Below are 17947 nucleotides of genomic sequence, written 5' to 3'. Positions count from 1 at the left end.
ATTTTTAAAGTCCGGTATTTTTTGTCCAGGTGTCAAGGCCAACTCCTTTTTCTCCTCTTTTTGTTGTTGTTGTTGCTCATTGTTAGGACCGACTAGATCTTTTTCATGGTTTTTCAGAAAATTTTCCACGTCCTCCTGTGAAGAGATAGTAAATCTGACCTCTTTGTAGGTAAGAATAAGTTCCTGTAGAAAGATCTAACAAAATTTTATTCCATTCTTCTTCAATATCCCAGTAAATTCTTTGTATATGTTTCATCATCAAATGTCGCAGAATGTCCTTTAGAATTATGAGTGGATTTCCATTCACTGACAAAGGGTTATCATAAAAAGTTTGCATAATATAATCTTTCATCCTGATATCATAGAAGGAAATCATAGTATTTCTTGCCTTTGTCTTCTCCAATCTGGTGGGTAAAGGAATTCTATATACTTTGTTTATTGCATGGTCCAGATTTTGTTCATTTATGTGGATCAGGTCAGCCAATGATTTTATGATAGTTGTTCTAGTACCTCCCATCTCTTCAGGAAAATTGCGAAAACGTACATTTGATTGTCTTAATTTTAACTCCATAATAGCTAGTTGGTCCATGGCATTTTCTTGTTGGGAATGCATAGCTTGGATTTGATTACTTTGAAGTAACTGTTTATTTTTAATGTCTTTCTATTCTTCAGATGCCTTTTTAATTGAAATATCCATTTTTCCCATATCGGTTTTCATTGTAGAGACTTGAGATTTCATATTTGTAATATCACTTGCCAAAATGTCCAATTTCTGGCTAGTCTGGTTAGTGGTTTGAGTTAAACTAGTCAATACGCTGGTTAACTGAGCCAGATGTTGAGATATTTGCTCATATTGTTTAGTAAAGGCATCAGTGTGTTTAGCTAGCATTTCCTGTATTTTCTCATCGACCTTTCCCATGTTTATTTCTGAAAATAGTTCTAACAATTCATCAATATCAGAGAAGTGCTGTTTTAAATATGTTGGCAGGAGTCAAAACCTTGTAACAGTTTCCTTTTCATCAATTTTATAGTTCCCGGGGTTAAATAACTACAAATTGTTCTCTGCATTGTAAAACAATTAGTATAGTTGTAAAAAGCCATCAAGTTTAACTGACACTCTGCTCGGCTGTAAAAGAGGGGGTGAGCTGGGTGTTGTTAATTCGCGGGCCGTCCATCGCCTCCTTTCATTCCAGGTGGTAGGAATATTTTACCCATTGCACAAGGAAGACACACTTCAGGCCCTACGATTTCCTGTAGAGTCTTTCCCCTTTAGTCTCGATGGGTTTGGTTGGTAAAGCAGCAAGAATGTTTACGTGGCAGAAAAGGCTTCTTGAATCGGAAAGACGTCAGCTCCAGAGGAATTTATCCCATTCGCTCCTACCCCTTTTAACACCTCGGCATCTAATTGGTAGCTAGAGTGTCTATCAAACGACCCATTTGTTGTGCCAAAGTAGAGATAGAATAGATAAGGCTCCTGCCTTTTAACTGTAGTCTTTTTAAACAAACAAAGTCACTGTTATTCTGGGCAGAGAGGTGGGGATTGCATTGATGATTATAACAATCTTCCGGAACGTCGGATTCAAGTTAGAAACAAAAGAATTCTTGTAACTTACTCAGATGTTGGATGGTGAGGTTGTAGTATTAATGATGTTCTTAGATGGTGATTGAAGGGGGAAGACTGAGCCTAATTACCCAGGAAATGTTCTGGCAATGACTTTTCCCTTCTTGCCCACGGGATCGGCATCAAAACCTTCGGGGGGCTTAAAAAAGCTCCCTCAGAGAGTTCTGGAGATCAAACTGCATGAGTGGCTGCAGGGAATTTCCTGCTTCCCTAGTCCACTGTTTAGGACCGGGTTGGGTGCTATTTGGTACCCCAATTTGAACATTTCTTGGATTTTCCCTGGAAAGTCCAGGAAACATGGCGCTCAGTCTAGCTGCCCCAGCCGGAAGTCTACTTTGCAGGGAACTCTATTGTAAAGGTACACAGCTGTGTTCACTGCTTCTGCCCAGCAGGAGTCAGGTAAACCAGCTTGGAGTAGTAGGCAGCCTGCCATTTCTTGTATACTTCTATTGAGACGTTATATAGACCCATTTTGCTGAGGGCAATATGCTACAGTCTTATTGTGCTCTATTCCCTCTTGCTCCAAGAAACTTTGAAACTCTCTGCTGCAATATTCAGTCCCATTATCAGTAAGCAATACCTCTGGAGCCTTGTTAAACTTGTTTTTCACAGCTGCAACATACAGCATTCAATTTGTTTAGTCTGATAAACTCTCTCTTCAATATTCTTTAGGTAGTAAAAGGTAAAGGTAGTCCCCTGTGCAAGCACCGGGTCATTCCTGACCCACAGGGTGATGTCACATCCCGACATTTACTAGGCAGACTATGTTTACGGGGTGGTTTGCCAGTGCCTTCCCCAGTCATCTACGCTTTACCCCCAGCAAGCTTGGTACTCATTTTACTGACCTCGGAAGGATGGAAGGCTGAGTCAACCTTGAGCCAGCTACTTGAAACTGACTCCCGTCAGGATCGAACTCAGGTCATGAAAGGTGCTTTTGACTGCAGTACTGCAGCTTACCACTCTGCGCCACGGGGCTCTTCTTTAGGTAGTAAAATGCACCATTTCTTTCTACTTTTATCTTAACATTTCTTCAATGTGATAAATATTACACGCATTGCCTTCCAGCAGAAAACAATCCCGTCCAATATCCTTCTCACTGATAACAAGTTTTTGATGGCTTTAAGTGCAAACATACAATCTCTCAGATAAAGCTCAGTCACATTTCCATCTGTGTCTAAAACTTGGAGTTTCACAGTCCCAGCTCCCTCAACACACAATGGGGACCCACATGCTTGGAGTAAGCTCTGCCTTCTTTCTTTATTCAACTCCACAAAACAGTTCTCATCAAAACACACATGAGAGTAGCTTCCTGAGTCTAAAAGCCGTACGTTCCTTTCATTTGAATGTTTAGCACCAAAATTACTGATGGGGTTTGCCTTCATGCTTTCCTGTAGCAAATTTATCTTTAAAGATGGCATTTCTTTGGGATTCATGCATCCTTCCATTCCCTTGTTTGTCAGAGTCAGTCTTAGCCTTGCAAAACTTTGCAATGTGGCCCTTTCCATGGCATTTAAAACATACAATGTCTCTATTTCCATGCTTCAGCTTTAGTACAGACATTTCTGCAGATATTTCTCTAAAACTCCTCTTTTTATATTCATCTTTTTAAACGTTCAGAGTATGTGAAACATCAATTTCACCTCTTGTCTTCAAAACAGCAATCTGAACAGCATATGAACTAGGTAAACTATTCAGAGTGGTAGCATTTGTTTCTTTATCTGATATTGGTTCTTCTGTTGCTTGTGGTTGTTGCACCAATTCCATTAATAGAAAAGGGCCAGAGTCCAGTAGCACCTTAAAGACTAACAAAAATATTTTCTGGTAGGGTATGAGCTTTCGTGAGCCACAGCTCACTTCTTCAGATACCTGTTATCTGAAGAAGTGAGCTGTGGCTCACAAAAGCTCATACCCTACCAGAAAATATTTTTGTTAGTCTTTAAGGTGCTACTGGACTCTGGCCCTTTTCTACTACTGCAGACAGACTAACACGGCTACCCACTGTGAATTCAATTCCATTAAGGCATTTAGATGTGCACATAGATCTGCCCCTTCTTGCAGTTTAAAGTTATACAGTTTCCTCCTTAAAAATTGTGTATGCTTTGAGAATTTCTTAAAATATTTTTCTTCCAATTTCACCCATAAATCTTTTGCAGAATTACATGAATTTACAAGGGATGATTCAGTCTCACTTAAGGAAGTGACTAGAATGAAGTATGCTTTACAGTCAGCTTCCAGAAAAGCCTCTTTCTCTGCATCTGAAATGGGCACATCATCTTTAATTGTATGCTCCACTTTCTGAATTTTCAAAGCACATTGCACTATTTTCCTCCACCTCATATAATTGGTTTCAGCAAACTTTGGGATATGGGGAAAACTCACAGCCTTTTGTGCTGTGGCCATACTCGCGTTTAGTTTTGGCGCACTGTTTGAATTTGCTGTGATCAGTTGCTTTCTTCTCCTCAGCATGTATCACTGCAAAAAGATCCCTTTTGTCCGTCCTCTGGGCGAGCTCAAGTCTCCCGCATGAGGCTCTGGAAAAAAAGGTCTTCCTTGCTTGATAAATCCCCCCAAATGTCTCACTTTTTCTCTAAGCTAACAAATACACAGCTGCAGTGTCTGGTGCCCATAATGTTCTGTTGGTTATTATACATTGCATTTAGCAGAATAAATAATCACAGATGCTAATGTTTGTTTAAATATAAAGATTTATTCCTTAGGTAACAAACTAGATATAACTCCTACACCATGGAAAAGCTAAAACTAAAACTAGATATAACACAAGGTCAGTGAACCTCCCCACTTCTAGAATCAGCTGCTTTACTCAGTGCCCTATTGGCTACATGCAAATCTAGCAGTTTACTAACAAGAAAGCAGTTAACTCACGACTGTGGGTGCTACAACTTGCATATCCCAACAAATTGTCATACTCAGAGATCATTCAACTCCCTTGCAATGATCCTGACTTTGCTTGACATAAGTATTGCCATTTTAAAAGGACAAAAACCTGTTTGGGGAGTCAATGATGCGTGGAAAGCTGTCAGTCTTACTGAATATATTTGTATTGTTGGCCAGAGGACTCGCCTCTTTTTGGTTTCTGAGTTTGTGGCCAGTAACATTTCTTAGATCCTGCTCCCTCTGATATCTAGAAAATGGTGCTAGTATGTCATGGACTCCCATTAAAGTTGGAGGGAAGGATTCTCTCAGATGTGTATGCTAGCATCATTTTCTAGATATCAGAAGGAACAAAGCTGTACTATTAATTTAGTAGCCCTCCTATCTTTTAAACAACTCCTCACTTTAAGACAACTAGTTCTATTGTTCTGTGGAATCATTTTTGTATGGTTACGTGGCATATTTTACTTGGAAGAAAATTAATATGAGACAATTCCCATGTTGAATTTGGCCACAGGACTTGGAAAGCTAGTTCCAGAAAATTACAGGAAAGGAAACAACTAAATAACCAGACTAAACAGGATAGCGGGAACTTCATCCCTACTCCCTAGCAGTTGATACTGAAGATATGCTACAGAGAAGTTCGTCCCTAAACAGTATCTTGATTGCTGTTTTAAAAACCTTTCTGATCTATTGTTAAGGAAATAGTTCCGCAGTGGAGTAAAGATGGGTTGAAGGAAGAAAGGGGGAAATAAGAGGGAAAAAAGAAAGAATGAGAGATTATATTAAAACCTCCTCCACCTACCTGTATTTAAATGCTCTGGTGTACCAGTAATCAGGTCTTTGAGCTTTATTGAGGCAGCTCTCAAATACCTCAAGGACAGAAGGAAAGGAACTATTAATTATTGTGGAGTGGTAATAGTGATAATTCCTGGGTTTTTTTTGGGAGGGGGGGTGTTATATATTAAGTGGGAAGCCAGTTATTGGAATTATTTTTTTAAAATCTTGCTTGTCTGCAGGTTTTCTGCGCCTTAGACCTTCTTACTGGAGAATTGGTACAAACAAGTTACATCTTGGCTAGCCTCTCTTGGCTAGCCATTTGCAGGAAGTAAGAACTCCTGTTCTCCCAGTGTGATCAACAGTCATGGAGTGAAGCAAACTGGCCCCCAAATCCCAGTCACTTGAAGAATGATGGGTCCTTGACTGTTAACGTTGCTGCAATGGCCATTCCGTGGGAAACCATGCTGTGAAATTCATTCACATGAATGGCAAGATAAGCCATTTCATACGGGAAGGATGGAGGGTTGGTTTACGCCCTGAATATTTTGTTCCCTTCTGTGCAAGCCTGGATTTCTTCAAGGAGACAATCTTTATACATGCTAATTCTGCCTTTTGTTCCCTCAGGCTGGGAAGTTCAACATCATCCCAACCCTCATCAATACTGTGGCAGCCTTCACATCTGTTGGGGTGGTAAGTATTTTGATTCACCCAAGGTTTAGGGCATATCTTCTTTCACCATTGATTCCAATTAAACCAGTATGATTTAGAAGAGAATTACCTACCATTCATTCAAGTGTTTTTTTTAAGTTTATTTTCATTTTAATAAGATACAAAACAAAACATAAAATACATCACCTACAAAACATCACAAGGCTTTACACAGAATGTGTGTGTGTTAAGTGCCGTCAAGTCGCTTCCGACTCATGGCGACCCTATGAATCAACGTCCTCCAAAATGTCCTATCTTTGACAGCCTTGCTCAGGTCTTGCAAATTGAGGGCTGTGGCTTCCTTTATACTAGAGTCAATCCATCTCTCATTGGGTCTTCCTCTTTTCCAGCTGCCCTCAACTTTTCCTAGCATGACTAGCTTTTCTAGTGACTCTTGCCTTCTCATAATATGACAAAAATACGATAGCCTCAGTTTAGTCATTTTAGCTTCTAGGGTCAGTTCAGGTTGTGTTCTTATTCACACAGAATAAGAAAATTAAAAAGGAATTGACTTAGTACTACAATATACCAAGGCCTATTTTCTCAGGGTAAATGTATCATTTGACATTTAAGTTCCATATATATTCTATCTTATAATATAAAATCAAAATATAATATAATATATTTCCTTTATACTAAATTTTGGATCATAACCTAAATATTGTATCCCTGCCTTAATTCAATAAGATACTTAACTATATATAGCCATTATCCACTATAAAACAAAATACATTTCCCTAATATAATATTTAGTTCTACAACTTATAACTACTAAAATGTCTAAACCTAATAACAACATTTTATATCTTGCCATCTTATAATTAAATATTTTAATCTATATACAGCTTTTTAAGCATATAAGAAATACAATTCCCATTTTTTTTATTCTTCCTTAGATTTTTTGTTTACTTGGTGGGTCAGTTTAGCCATAACTGTATACTCTGCTAATTTATCTTTCCAATCTTCAATGTCTGGGCTTTCTTCTGATTTCCACTTTGCTGCTATGACAACTCTTGCTGCTGTTATCATATATCTTGCCAGCTCTTCCAAAAATTTTGGAATGTTGGAAGGTAAGATTAGAGCTGTTGAAAAAAAAAATTCGGTAAAATTTGGATCCAGCAAAATTTGGCCCGTTTTTATTTGGGAAATGCCGAAGTCCAAACTCCCCCGATTCGGATCCGTGGAATTCGGCATGAAATTTGGAGTTCGCAAATAAATTCGGCTGTTAAAAGCCATTAAAAACACATTCGCTGCTTTCCGTGGCACCGGGGGGGGGCATTTTTGGAGGTAGAGGTCCCAAACTTTCAGTGTAGCTTGAGGGGACTATTCTTGAAAGAACCCCCAAGTTTTGTTACGATTGGGCCAGGGGCCCCTGAATTATGGGGCCCAGAAGGGGTCCCCCCCAATCTGCCCATTAGAATAAAGCCATTAAAAACACATTTGCAGCTTTCCGTGGCTCCGGGGGGCATTTTTTGAGGTGGAGGTCCCAAACCTTCAGTGTAGCTTTAGGGGACCCTTCTTGAAAGAACCCCCAAGTTTTGTAACGATTGGGTCAGGGGATCCCGAATTATGGGGCCCGGAAGGGGTCCCCCCGATCTGTCCATTGGAATAAAGCCATTAAAAACACATTTGCTGCTTTCCGCGGCTCCGGGTGCGCATTTTGGAGGTAGAGGTCCCAAACCTTCAGGGTAGTTTGGAGGGACCCTACTTGCAAGAACCCTCAAGTTTTGTCAAGATTGGGTTAGGGGGTCCCGAATTATGGGATCCCCCCCAATTGGAATAAAGCCATTTAAAGCACATTCACGGCTTTCTGCGGCTCCGGGGGGGCATTTTTGGAGGTAGAGGTCCCAAACCTTCAGGGTAGCTTGGAGGGACCCTACTTGCAAGAACCCCCAAGTTTTGTGAAGATTGGGTCAGGGCCCCCTGAATTATGGGGTCCCCCAATTGGAATAAAGCCATTAAAAACACATTCGCTGCTTTCCGTGGCTCCGGGGGGGGGCATTTTTGGAGGTAGAGGTCCCAAACTTTCAGTGTAGCTTGAGGGGACCCTTCTTGCAAGAACCCCCAAGTTTTGTGAAGATTGGGTCAGGGGATCCCAAGTTATGCGGTTCCCCCCCATCCACCCATTGAAATGATTGGGAGCAGGCAATCCTTACTGTGCATCTAGAGAGCGGCAAAGCCAAGGCAAAACCTCCCATTGTTTCTGGGGCAGCCAGAGAGAGACTCACCAACCCACCTCCAGGCAAAGGTGGCAACCAGTGAAAACAGCAACAATCACACTCGCAAAGAGGAGATCAAGCCCCCCCCACCAGGACAGCCCCTCCTTTGGCTTCCCCCCACACACACACACACAGTAGAAGCCAGTCCGTGGCTTCTAAGAGCCGATGTAACTACGCTGAAAGTGCATCCCGCTCAAAGCGTAAGTAAACAGCGTAACTAGTATGGGTAATGTATGTACCTTTTCATTTCAACACAGCCAAAGTGCATCTTATAACGCTACATGCGTAAGTGCTACCTGTGCATATTGCGTATCTTCAGTATTGATAGATGTCATGCTGCTGGATTCAAATCTTCCACAGCAACAATCACACTCGCAAAGAGATCAAGGCCCCCCCCAGGACAGGTAACCCCCAAATCACACTCCACAGAGGCAATCAAGCCCCCCCCCCAGCAGAACATCCCCCCTGAACCAGAAGACGCAAATTCCTAATGAAGGAGAAGAACGGGCCAGACAGAGAGAGACTCACTGACATGGGATGTACTAAAACGAATGACAGGCTAACCCATTATAAACAACAGGAGCGGCTGCACAGCCCATTGGAAACAATAGGAGCCAGCCAGAGAGAGACTCACACACTGACCCACAGTTAACTCCAGACTAAGTTGGCAACCATTGAAAATTGCAGAAAGCACATTCCCACACAGAGGAAATCAAGCCCCCCCCCGCAGAACAGGTAAACCCACCCCCCTTTGGCTTCCTCCCTCCCTCCCTCACACACACACACACAGAGAATCCCCCCCACACACACAGGAAAAAAGTTATAGAGAAAAGCCCCAAAATGGGTCATACTGTGGATGTCTTCTCTTCCATCAGGAGCAAGGACTGGGACTCGGAGTCAGGACTCAGGAGTAATCCAATATGATTCTAGCAGACTCACACACAGAGACTCTGGCCATTTATGCACAGGAGGTTTTGCCTTGGATTTGCTGCTCTCTAGATGCACATTAAGGATTGCCTGCTCCCAATCATTCCGATGGGTGGATAGGGGGAGACCCCTTCCGGGCCCCATAATTCGGGACCCCCTGACCCAATCTTCACAGAACTTGGGGGTTCTTACAAGAAGGGCCACTCAAACTACACTGAAAGTTTGGGACCTCAACCTCCAACCCCCCCCCCCCCCGGAGCAGCGGAAATCCGTGAATGTGTTTTTAATGGCTTTATACCAATGGGCAGATTGGGGGGACCCCTTCCGGGCCCATAATTTGGGACCCCTGACCCAATCTTCACAAAACATGGGGGTTCTTGCAAGAAGGGTCCCCTCAAGCTACACTGAAAGTTTGGGACCTCTACCTCCAAAAATGCCCCCCCCCGGAGCCGCAGAAAGCCGTGAATGTGTTTTTAATGGCTTTATTCCAATGGGCAGATTGGGGGGACATACACACATAAACAAGGCTTTTCAGGTTTGAGCACAATAAATGGTTAGTGCATTTGCTGTACGTGGCACAGTCACCTTCCGCAAGGTTACGCTTTTGTTGCTGAGATACTGCACTTTCCCAGCACTTGATGTCTTGTATTTGTACCTAGGTAAATATGCTTTTCCCCCCAAATAAAACACCTCCATTGAGGTGTGACATTAGTGGAAGACAACACATTCCCGATTTCCTGATGAAGTGTTTCATGTGCTTTTCAAGCATCTCCAAGCAGCATTCAAGAAATTATAAAAAATGAAAACAACATAGACATCAATAAACTAGAATTACAAATAACATTGAAAACACTGCACTGGCAGTAAAAAAGCAAAAACCAGGAAACATAATTTAAAATGCAATCCTGATCAGAAAGGAGTTCTGGTCTTCTGAAAAGTTTGTAAGGAAAACGTGAGGCACGTTTTTTCATATGGGAGGACATTTGAGAACTCAGGCAACCACTGGCCCCCCTCATAAGGCGGACTTTAGAGCAGGGTTGTTGTAACTGATCTTAAATCATGGGAAGGTTGGCAGAATTGCTCCCCAATGTTTTCTTCCAGCTTCAGCTATGAATCTGGCTCCTTCTTTTATTCCAGAGTTGTGGGTGATTAGTGCGGGCGGACTGAGTGCGGAACCAAGGCAGCACTCTAAGGTCACTCACCAGCACGAGTTCCTTTTCTTCAAGGTCTAGGCTACGGTCTCCCAGGTTCTACGGGGATGCTGGGGGGGGGTAGGAGCTGGAAGCTGACACCTAAGTAGGAAACGATTGTGCACAGAGATCTCTGCACGAGCAGCAGAAACTGTAGTAATCAGCAAAGTTGTTCCCACACTGAATTACTTGACAGCCCAAGTTTTATGGCTCTTCCTCAGCACTCCCTTCCAGGTCCAGCTGTTCTGCATCACTCGCTGGTGCCAGTTCTTGTAAACACGGCCAAGCGCTTCTAATCTCGCGCTTCGACGCCTCTCCTGTAAACTGAGCCGAACCTTTGGTCTTTGCCGGCTAACTGGCCTGGGCGGGTCTGGAGGGGATAACCTTCTCTGTTCCTTTGCTCCCTGCCAATGTGCACCACCTTCTTCTGTATCCACCGTCTTTGCTGGCTCAGAGCTAAGGTCCAGTCGCCAGGGTAAGTCTTCCACAGGTGCAGAACCCTGCTCTGCCATGCCTTCCTCCTCTTCTTCCGAGGAGAGTTCAGGCTGACTCATCATGACAGGTTACAGTGACCATGCATAAATGACCATATAATGCAATTTACAACTTCAGTGATAGTGAGGGAGATTCAAAAAGCACACTCTTCAGCCATTTCAAGAGTCTTAACTTTTTATGATTTCCCAACTGGGTGATTCCACCCCTCATTTCTTGTGGGTACCAGACCCTTTTAGCCTCACAAAGAAGAACTCAGCCCAAACTGAGAGAAAATCCTATACCCAGAGCTTAATTTGTGACAGGATGCCGCCCAGGAATCTGCTTTCAGAGCTAGGTTTGAGTCCTGAGATATCTGAGGGGAAATGCTGCATATCTGCCCGGTACATTTCTTCACCACTGAGCAGCTATGACTTTAGCCTCTCCCCTCACCAGGGGAGTAAACAAAAGGGCCATGGCTTCATTGAGACATCTGCCCAGCTACTATTGAAAGCAACAAGCTGGGCTACAGGGACCCTTGGCATCACCAGGGAAGTTTCTACTAGCGCTTTGCTCAGTGCCATGCCCTATCCCCTTACTTTCACCACTGGCTCTCTCTCAACACAAGGCTCTTCTCTGCCATGAAAGCTTGTCGGGTAACCTTGGGCTAGTCATTCTCTCTCAGCCTAAACCTCACACAATTGTCATGATAAAATGGAGGGAGGATAATTATGCACGCTGCTTTGAGCACAGGAGCTGTACACTGCCTATAAGGTATAGTTGGGGGGAAATGGTGTTTGAATGTGCTGAAGCAAGTTTTCCAAATCTGAATTTCTATAGTCTTGCAGAAAATTCATTGAGCTAGAGCGATAAAGATCATCATGTGTTTCATTCTAAATTGTGAAGACATATTCTACCTGCATTCTTAAAAGAGGCCAGCCATCACTGTGGTTGATCATAGGGCAGGACTAAAGGTGGAGGTAGAAAACCACAGCCATATCATTGCATACCTTTACACAATATCTTAATATTTATCACACATGAAGACACCATTGGGGTATTAATCTGAAAATGTTAACTGGTGTTCTAGCAGCTGTTATGCCAAGTGGGGTTTTTTCTACTATATCATTTTGCTTCTCTGCATCTGAAGAAATAGGGGCCCTCAGCTGCTCTCTTCTCTCTTCAGGGGACAGTTCTGTGTGATATCATTCTCCTCAACTTCCTCAAGGGAGCAGATCAGTACAAAGCCAAAAAATTTGAAGAGGTGAGTTTGTGTGTGTGCCTAACTGCCCTATCTCTGACTGCAAGGGGTACCTGAAGGTTATGATGTAGTGTGTGTTCTCCTCTCTGTGAAAGAACTCACACCTATTCCTGTCTCTCCCCCCTTCCCCGCCCAACCTCTCCAATCCACATGGCAGCCAGGGTTACTGGTAATCCTCTATATACCTTTCCCTTGAACTTCAGCCTACATTTTTTTTTCTTCCTAATGTTCCTGGGCCCAGTTTTAACTATGAATCTGGTCCTGCTTCCCATATTCCAGCTTAGATACAGTTCTACTGAGAACTGCTTCCCGTAGTTGGCAGTCACATTTATTATTTAAAATATTTATATTCTACCTTTCCCGGGGATTCAGGGCAACTAGCATAAAATCAAACTGCAAACATACAGTAAAATCACAGGACAATATCCAGCTTTCAAGACACTAGCAGTCAACTTGGCTCAAACATACAACAATTTTTCAATCTCAGTTAGGGTTGCCAACCTCCAGGTACTAAGTACAGGAAAGGCTGATGATATTCAATCAATCAATCACAAGTTTACAAAAACAAGGTGTATTAAGTACAGTGAATGACATACAACACACAAATCTATATACAATCCTATGTTAATAGTCCTAAAGGGTACAAGTCTCAAAAGTTCCACTATGAGTAATCTTCATAGAAGAATGGCGAGGGAATTTGGTATAAACAGTCCCATACAGGTATAAGTATCCAACAATGAACTGCAACAACTCTTCATAGAAGAGTAGCAAGGGGGATGATCGTTTCTGTTCTTCCTCAGCCCCGTTTAGTCAAAGCCAATTTGTATGCATTCAAAATTCTCATATTATTTCCTTTCTCCCATAGGGATGAAAAAAGCAGCTATGCCAAATAAATCTTGTAGTGTTCCCCTAAGGGATACTCCATTTCCGATGCATAGCTGCACAGATGCTTAAAGCCGTTCCCAAAGGGTGGTTTATATAATATTTCACTGGTTGGTGTATGTTAATAATATATGTAGGTTGACTGAGAAACTGAGTAGATAATTGATGAAAGAATATTGTTTCTGTGTTTATTTGGATATAACTATACTGTACACAGAAGTGTCTATTTTTTTTGCTAATTACCTGGGGCTGGCAACCCTAATTCTCAAGCTACTTTATGGCCACACTGCCTCTTCGAAGACTCTCAGGTGCTGCACAGAGCTGAAAGTTTGGTTTTGAATAAACCACAAAATACATTTTTTTTGTAATCTTCTCTTAATACTTCATTCAGTAAATTATTTGGGGGTGGGGAATACAATATATTTGTTTGACCGGTGTTAATGTTGAGTTTCCTTGGCTTCACAATTTGAACTGAGGGGAGCAGGAGGCAAAACGCGGGGCGGGGGGATCCCTTGGAGTATCATCTTCCAGTAGTGGTACCCACTTTTGTCTAAGCAGTGTGAGAACAACAGCTCAGAGTTGTTTAAAGGATTCCATCAGATAATGAAGTTACTGTGTCCTTTCTCCCCCCTTCCTGCCCAGGTGACAGATACAGTGTTGCACCCAGCCAGTTCCAGTAACCCCATGTACCGGAGCAGCCAGACTTTGGGAGGCCGCTGTGAGGAAAAGCAGTCAACTGATTCTGGGGCCTATTCAATTGGTCTCTAATAAATAAGCAGCCTTGAAGAGGCCATAGATACATTTGCTCTGTTAACACAGGACCTGCCCCTCATGCACCCTAGCCCTTCAGCACAAGACCCCCTTACGGTCGAGGGAAGTGGTTCGGTTTTTGTTTTTTTAGGACTTCATGCATCCCATTCTTCCTCCTCCATTTTGCATTTTTGTCAGGAACACATTATGTCTCCCCTGTCCAGGGGGAGCACAAATCAAGACGGAAGACCATTCTCCCCCCCTTCCTCGACTTTAGAAAAATGCCAACAACAAAAAATGTTACCTGGAAGGGGAAAAAAGGTTGGATCTCTCCAGAACAAAATAGTACATACTGTAAAATATTGTCGAAGGCTTTCACGGTCAGAGTTCATTGGTTCTTGTAGGTTATCCGGGCTGTGTAACCGTGGTCTTGGAATTTTCTTTCCTGACGTTTCGCCACCAGCTGTGGCAGGCATCTTCAGAGTAGTAACACTACTCTGTTACTACTCTGAAGATGCCTGCCACAGCTGCTGGCGAAACGTCAGGAAAGAAAATTCCAAGACCACGGTTACACAGCCCGGATAACCTACAAGAACCAAAGTACATACTGTGTATTAATAAGGGAGAGAGATATGTCACAACCACTAAAATGAGAAAATATATGGACTAAAAACAGACCTGAAAAGGGATGATCAGAATCTGGAAAATACAATATGTGTCCCTGGAAAGTCCCTGTAAGAGTGTTCCACAGTGAATTATCTACATAACAGGCCTTAGATTGCCTAGATAGTCCTGGGTAATAGTGTTGCCACTACCAGTTGAAGCAAGAAAATGAGAAGCTTTCTCTTCCACTGTTTACCCTATGTGGCAATAGTGGTGGTAGTAGCATCGCCACGATGGATGTCTTAGGCAATGCCTGAGTAGTTTCATGCAGCAGGGTGATGCAGCTTCTATCTCCACCCCACCAGATATGGTGAGCAAAGTTTCTTCTATACAGTCATCGTGTGGCAACAGCACTGCGACTGTCAAGAAAGCTGTTGTCAGCCCTCGCTTGCCTGTCAAATTGGCAGGCCTTAGAAAAATTATATTTCTGAACAAAAATCAAAAGCATGCATAAGCTGTTGGACTACAAAATATACAACTATTGTAAAGAGTGGGACGTATCCAACCATAAAGTTCAGAATACTTAAGACGGGGGTCCACAACATTTTTGAGCCAGTGGGCATCTTTGGAATTCTGACACAGGTAAGGTGGGAGCAACCACAAAATGTCAGGGAGAGAGGTTACCTATTAATAGCACCTCTTCAACATTTCAGGCAGAAACTGTATTGAACAGGATGCCTTTTAATCTGCGCACCTAATCAGAAGCCCTGCTGTACAAAAGCCTGGCTGTGCCCACTTTCTAAAAGCACTTGGTGGGCACTAGGAAAGGTTTTGGCACCATGTTGGGGACCCTGGACTTAAGATTACAAGAGAGAACAAGTCTCTTAAGACTTAAGAGAGAACAATGATTTCTTTTTATTCTCCCCTTCCCACTGCGAACCCCCACTTGAGGAGGGTCCATGTCTCATCTGCTTTGTATATAGAAGGTCCTAGTATCAATCTCTCGCATCGCCAGCTAAAAAGATCACATAGTGGGTGATGCAAAAGGCCTCCACCTGAGAATCTGGGGAGCCACTGCCTGTCACAATAAACAAAACTGTGATAGACCAAGTGTATGGCACAGTATAAGGTAGCTTCATGTGTTCTCTTTGCCCTTATACTGTTCCTGAGGCACCCTTAAGCCCTGGAACAATATTGGAGGGGGGCTCTGTGGGCTGCTTTAGGAAGGAGATTCAGAACTAATGATGCATTTTTTGACTGTATTGTCAAACACTGTACAGAGTGTGAAGAGTCTGAGAGCAATGCTACACATTTTAGTTTCCTTTGAATGACAGTGCTGGTGACATATAGTGATTTGATAATATCTACCATTAAAAAATTGCCCATGGATCATATTTATAGCAAGTTTGATACTCACTGAGCTACTATTACACCATGAATATATGATGTAAAGTATTTTTTGAAGATTTGTGCTTCAATCCATGAGGACAATGTGGATTCAGTAATACGCACACATACACACACTCCCTTACCGATTACATTGTCAGCATTCAGCATATAGCCATCAGTTGTGTGGTCAAACACCTATGTAGGTTCCTACAACCTCCCATAGATTGTCCACCATTATGTATACATCTGCCTGCATCAGCACCCATGCAATTAATTATATATTCCCCCTTTGAATTATTTGTAGACATTTTCTTGTATGTATTCTTTTAAAATGTGTGTAAAATAAGATACTGACGGTCTTCTGCACAATAGAATTACAATTGCGCAATTATGAAATGGACATCATGAAGAATAAAACAGAAATATTAATAAGCAATCGCTTTGGTGGAAAGAAAAAAAAACCCTTCACTTTCCCCTTCCCCAAAATAAGAACCAATTGAATTAAACTCCCATTCTGGAATGCCACAGCCACTGCAAGTGGACAGGAAGTAAGTAATCCAAGAAGTAGACGTTGCTTTAAAATAAAGAGGGTAGAAGGAACATTTAAACAGCCTTTTCTTTATAAATATTTCTTTCCGCTGTTTCAATCAGTCATTACTGGCTTGAGGAAGGCTTTCTTGATTTTGTATAAGCAGCATCCCCTACCACCCACCAAAACCACCAGCAACTCTGCATCAGCTAGTTCTCTTAGATTGAGCATCTTTTTCAGATTCTTTCTGGCACTTCGTAAACTGTAAGGCTGCTGTGTGAGAATCTGACTGATTTGCTGGTTGTGCTAGTGTACGTAAGCTAGTGTGAAATTTTCCCAGATTCCCTTTTGCGATATCAATTCTAGTGTTGGCCTTCAAGTTCCGTCCCCTGCCTCTAAGCGTGTTACAGCACAATCCGAAGCAGACTTCTGCCCTTCTAAACCCATTGACATCAATGGACTTATAAAGGTGCAACTCTGCTAAGGACTGCATCATTAGGGGGTGTTATTTACTGGGCACACAAATAATTGGTTCTTGTGCTGCTTAGGCTAAGTCCATGCAGATTAATAGCCATATATCTATTAACGTGTGTGCAGATTGCTGTGCATGCACACTTGAAAGTGATTTCCAGCAAGCATTCTTATTCATTTGTTTGCTTTCCACTGAGCTCTGCCTAAACATCACAAGCCTCTGTGCCCACTTTGCTATTCTTCTCGCCTTTCCTGAGGTACCAAATGCCTCCCTGAGCCTACTCTGTTCTGCAGCCTGCCTTTTTGAAATGTCCAATACAAGCCTCTGCCCACCATGTAGAGTTGCCTGTCTTCCTTTGTTGTGCTAAATATGAACCTCTCTGTATGCTGTTGTTTCTGTCTACTTCCTTGGGGCACCCACATTCCTGCTCTGCCCTCTGTGCTGCCTGCCTTTTCCTGCAGTGCCAAGCTGGAAAAGCCTGCCTGCTTTTCTTGCCACATCGACACCTCCCTTGCCTTTCCTGCAAGCAAGGATTTTAATTGCCTGCAAAACTAGGCCCTTTTCTCCCCTGTTCCTGAAATTTGGCGGGGAGGCTCCACTTTCAGAAATGGAGGACAAGAAAATTACACCGTGTTTCTTGCCTTGATTGAAATCCCATGGAAAACAAAAACACACAACAGATAATGCAGTAACAAAATTAAGCTAAAACAAATAAAACATTTGAAAGCAAAAATGGAAGTCACAAATCTTCAGTTGGATTTGTGCTCTGTAAGAGAACATGAAATTATTGCCTTAAGCAGCATTCAGACATCACTTTTAACCAACATTTAACCAGAATGTATGTGAACTTATTGAGCTTATTGAGCATATGTTCCTATATTAATTTAAAAAAATATTTTTTAAAAAACCACAAAAAGCGCTCCAGTGGCAGGAAAGCAAATATTGGGAAACTGCTAAGGAACTAACAGTAGTAAAATGGTGCCAATGTGGAACGGACCATTGCAGGGCACGAAAATGCACAATGTTCCTTCCAGATGACACACAAATGTTCTTGGACCACACTCTTTCCAAAAAGACAGGAGGAAAGGCAGCTTGGGGAAAAGTATATTTATTTATTTACTACATTTATACCCCCTACCTTTCTCCCCAATGGGAAAGCAAAGCAGCTGATGTCATTTTCCTCTTCTCTCTTTAATCCTCGAGAACCCTGTGAGGTACGTTAGGGTGAGTAATGAGGACAGGGGAAACCTGGA

At 42.4% G+C, this 17947-nt stretch overlaps 1 protein-coding gene across 1 annotated transcript in view; it reads left to right on the top strand.

Annotated features, from left to right (window-relative positions):
- P2RX3 (purinergic receptor P2X 3) overlaps positions 1-13719 on the top strand; it is a 73310-nt gene extending 59591 nt beyond the window's left edge. The window contains exons 10-12 of the mRNA XM_056850822.1: positions 5918-5983; positions 11995-12072; positions 13594-13719. Of these exons, the coding sequence (XP_056706800.1) occupies positions 5918-5983; positions 11995-12072; positions 13594-13719 (270 nt within the window). The remainder of the gene's footprint in view (positions 1-5917; positions 5984-11994; positions 12073-13593) is intronic.
- Positions 13720-17947: the final 4228 nt, after the last annotated feature.

The sequence above is a fragment of the Euleptes europaea genome, chromosome 6 (genome assembly GCF_029931775.1).
Source record: "Euleptes europaea isolate rEulEur1 chromosome 6, rEulEur1.hap1, whole genome shotgun sequence".
Lineage (NCBI taxonomy): Eukaryota > Metazoa > Chordata > Lepidosauria > Squamata > Sphaerodactylidae > Euleptes > Euleptes europaea.
This window is presented reverse-complemented; position numbering and strand designations above follow the sequence as displayed.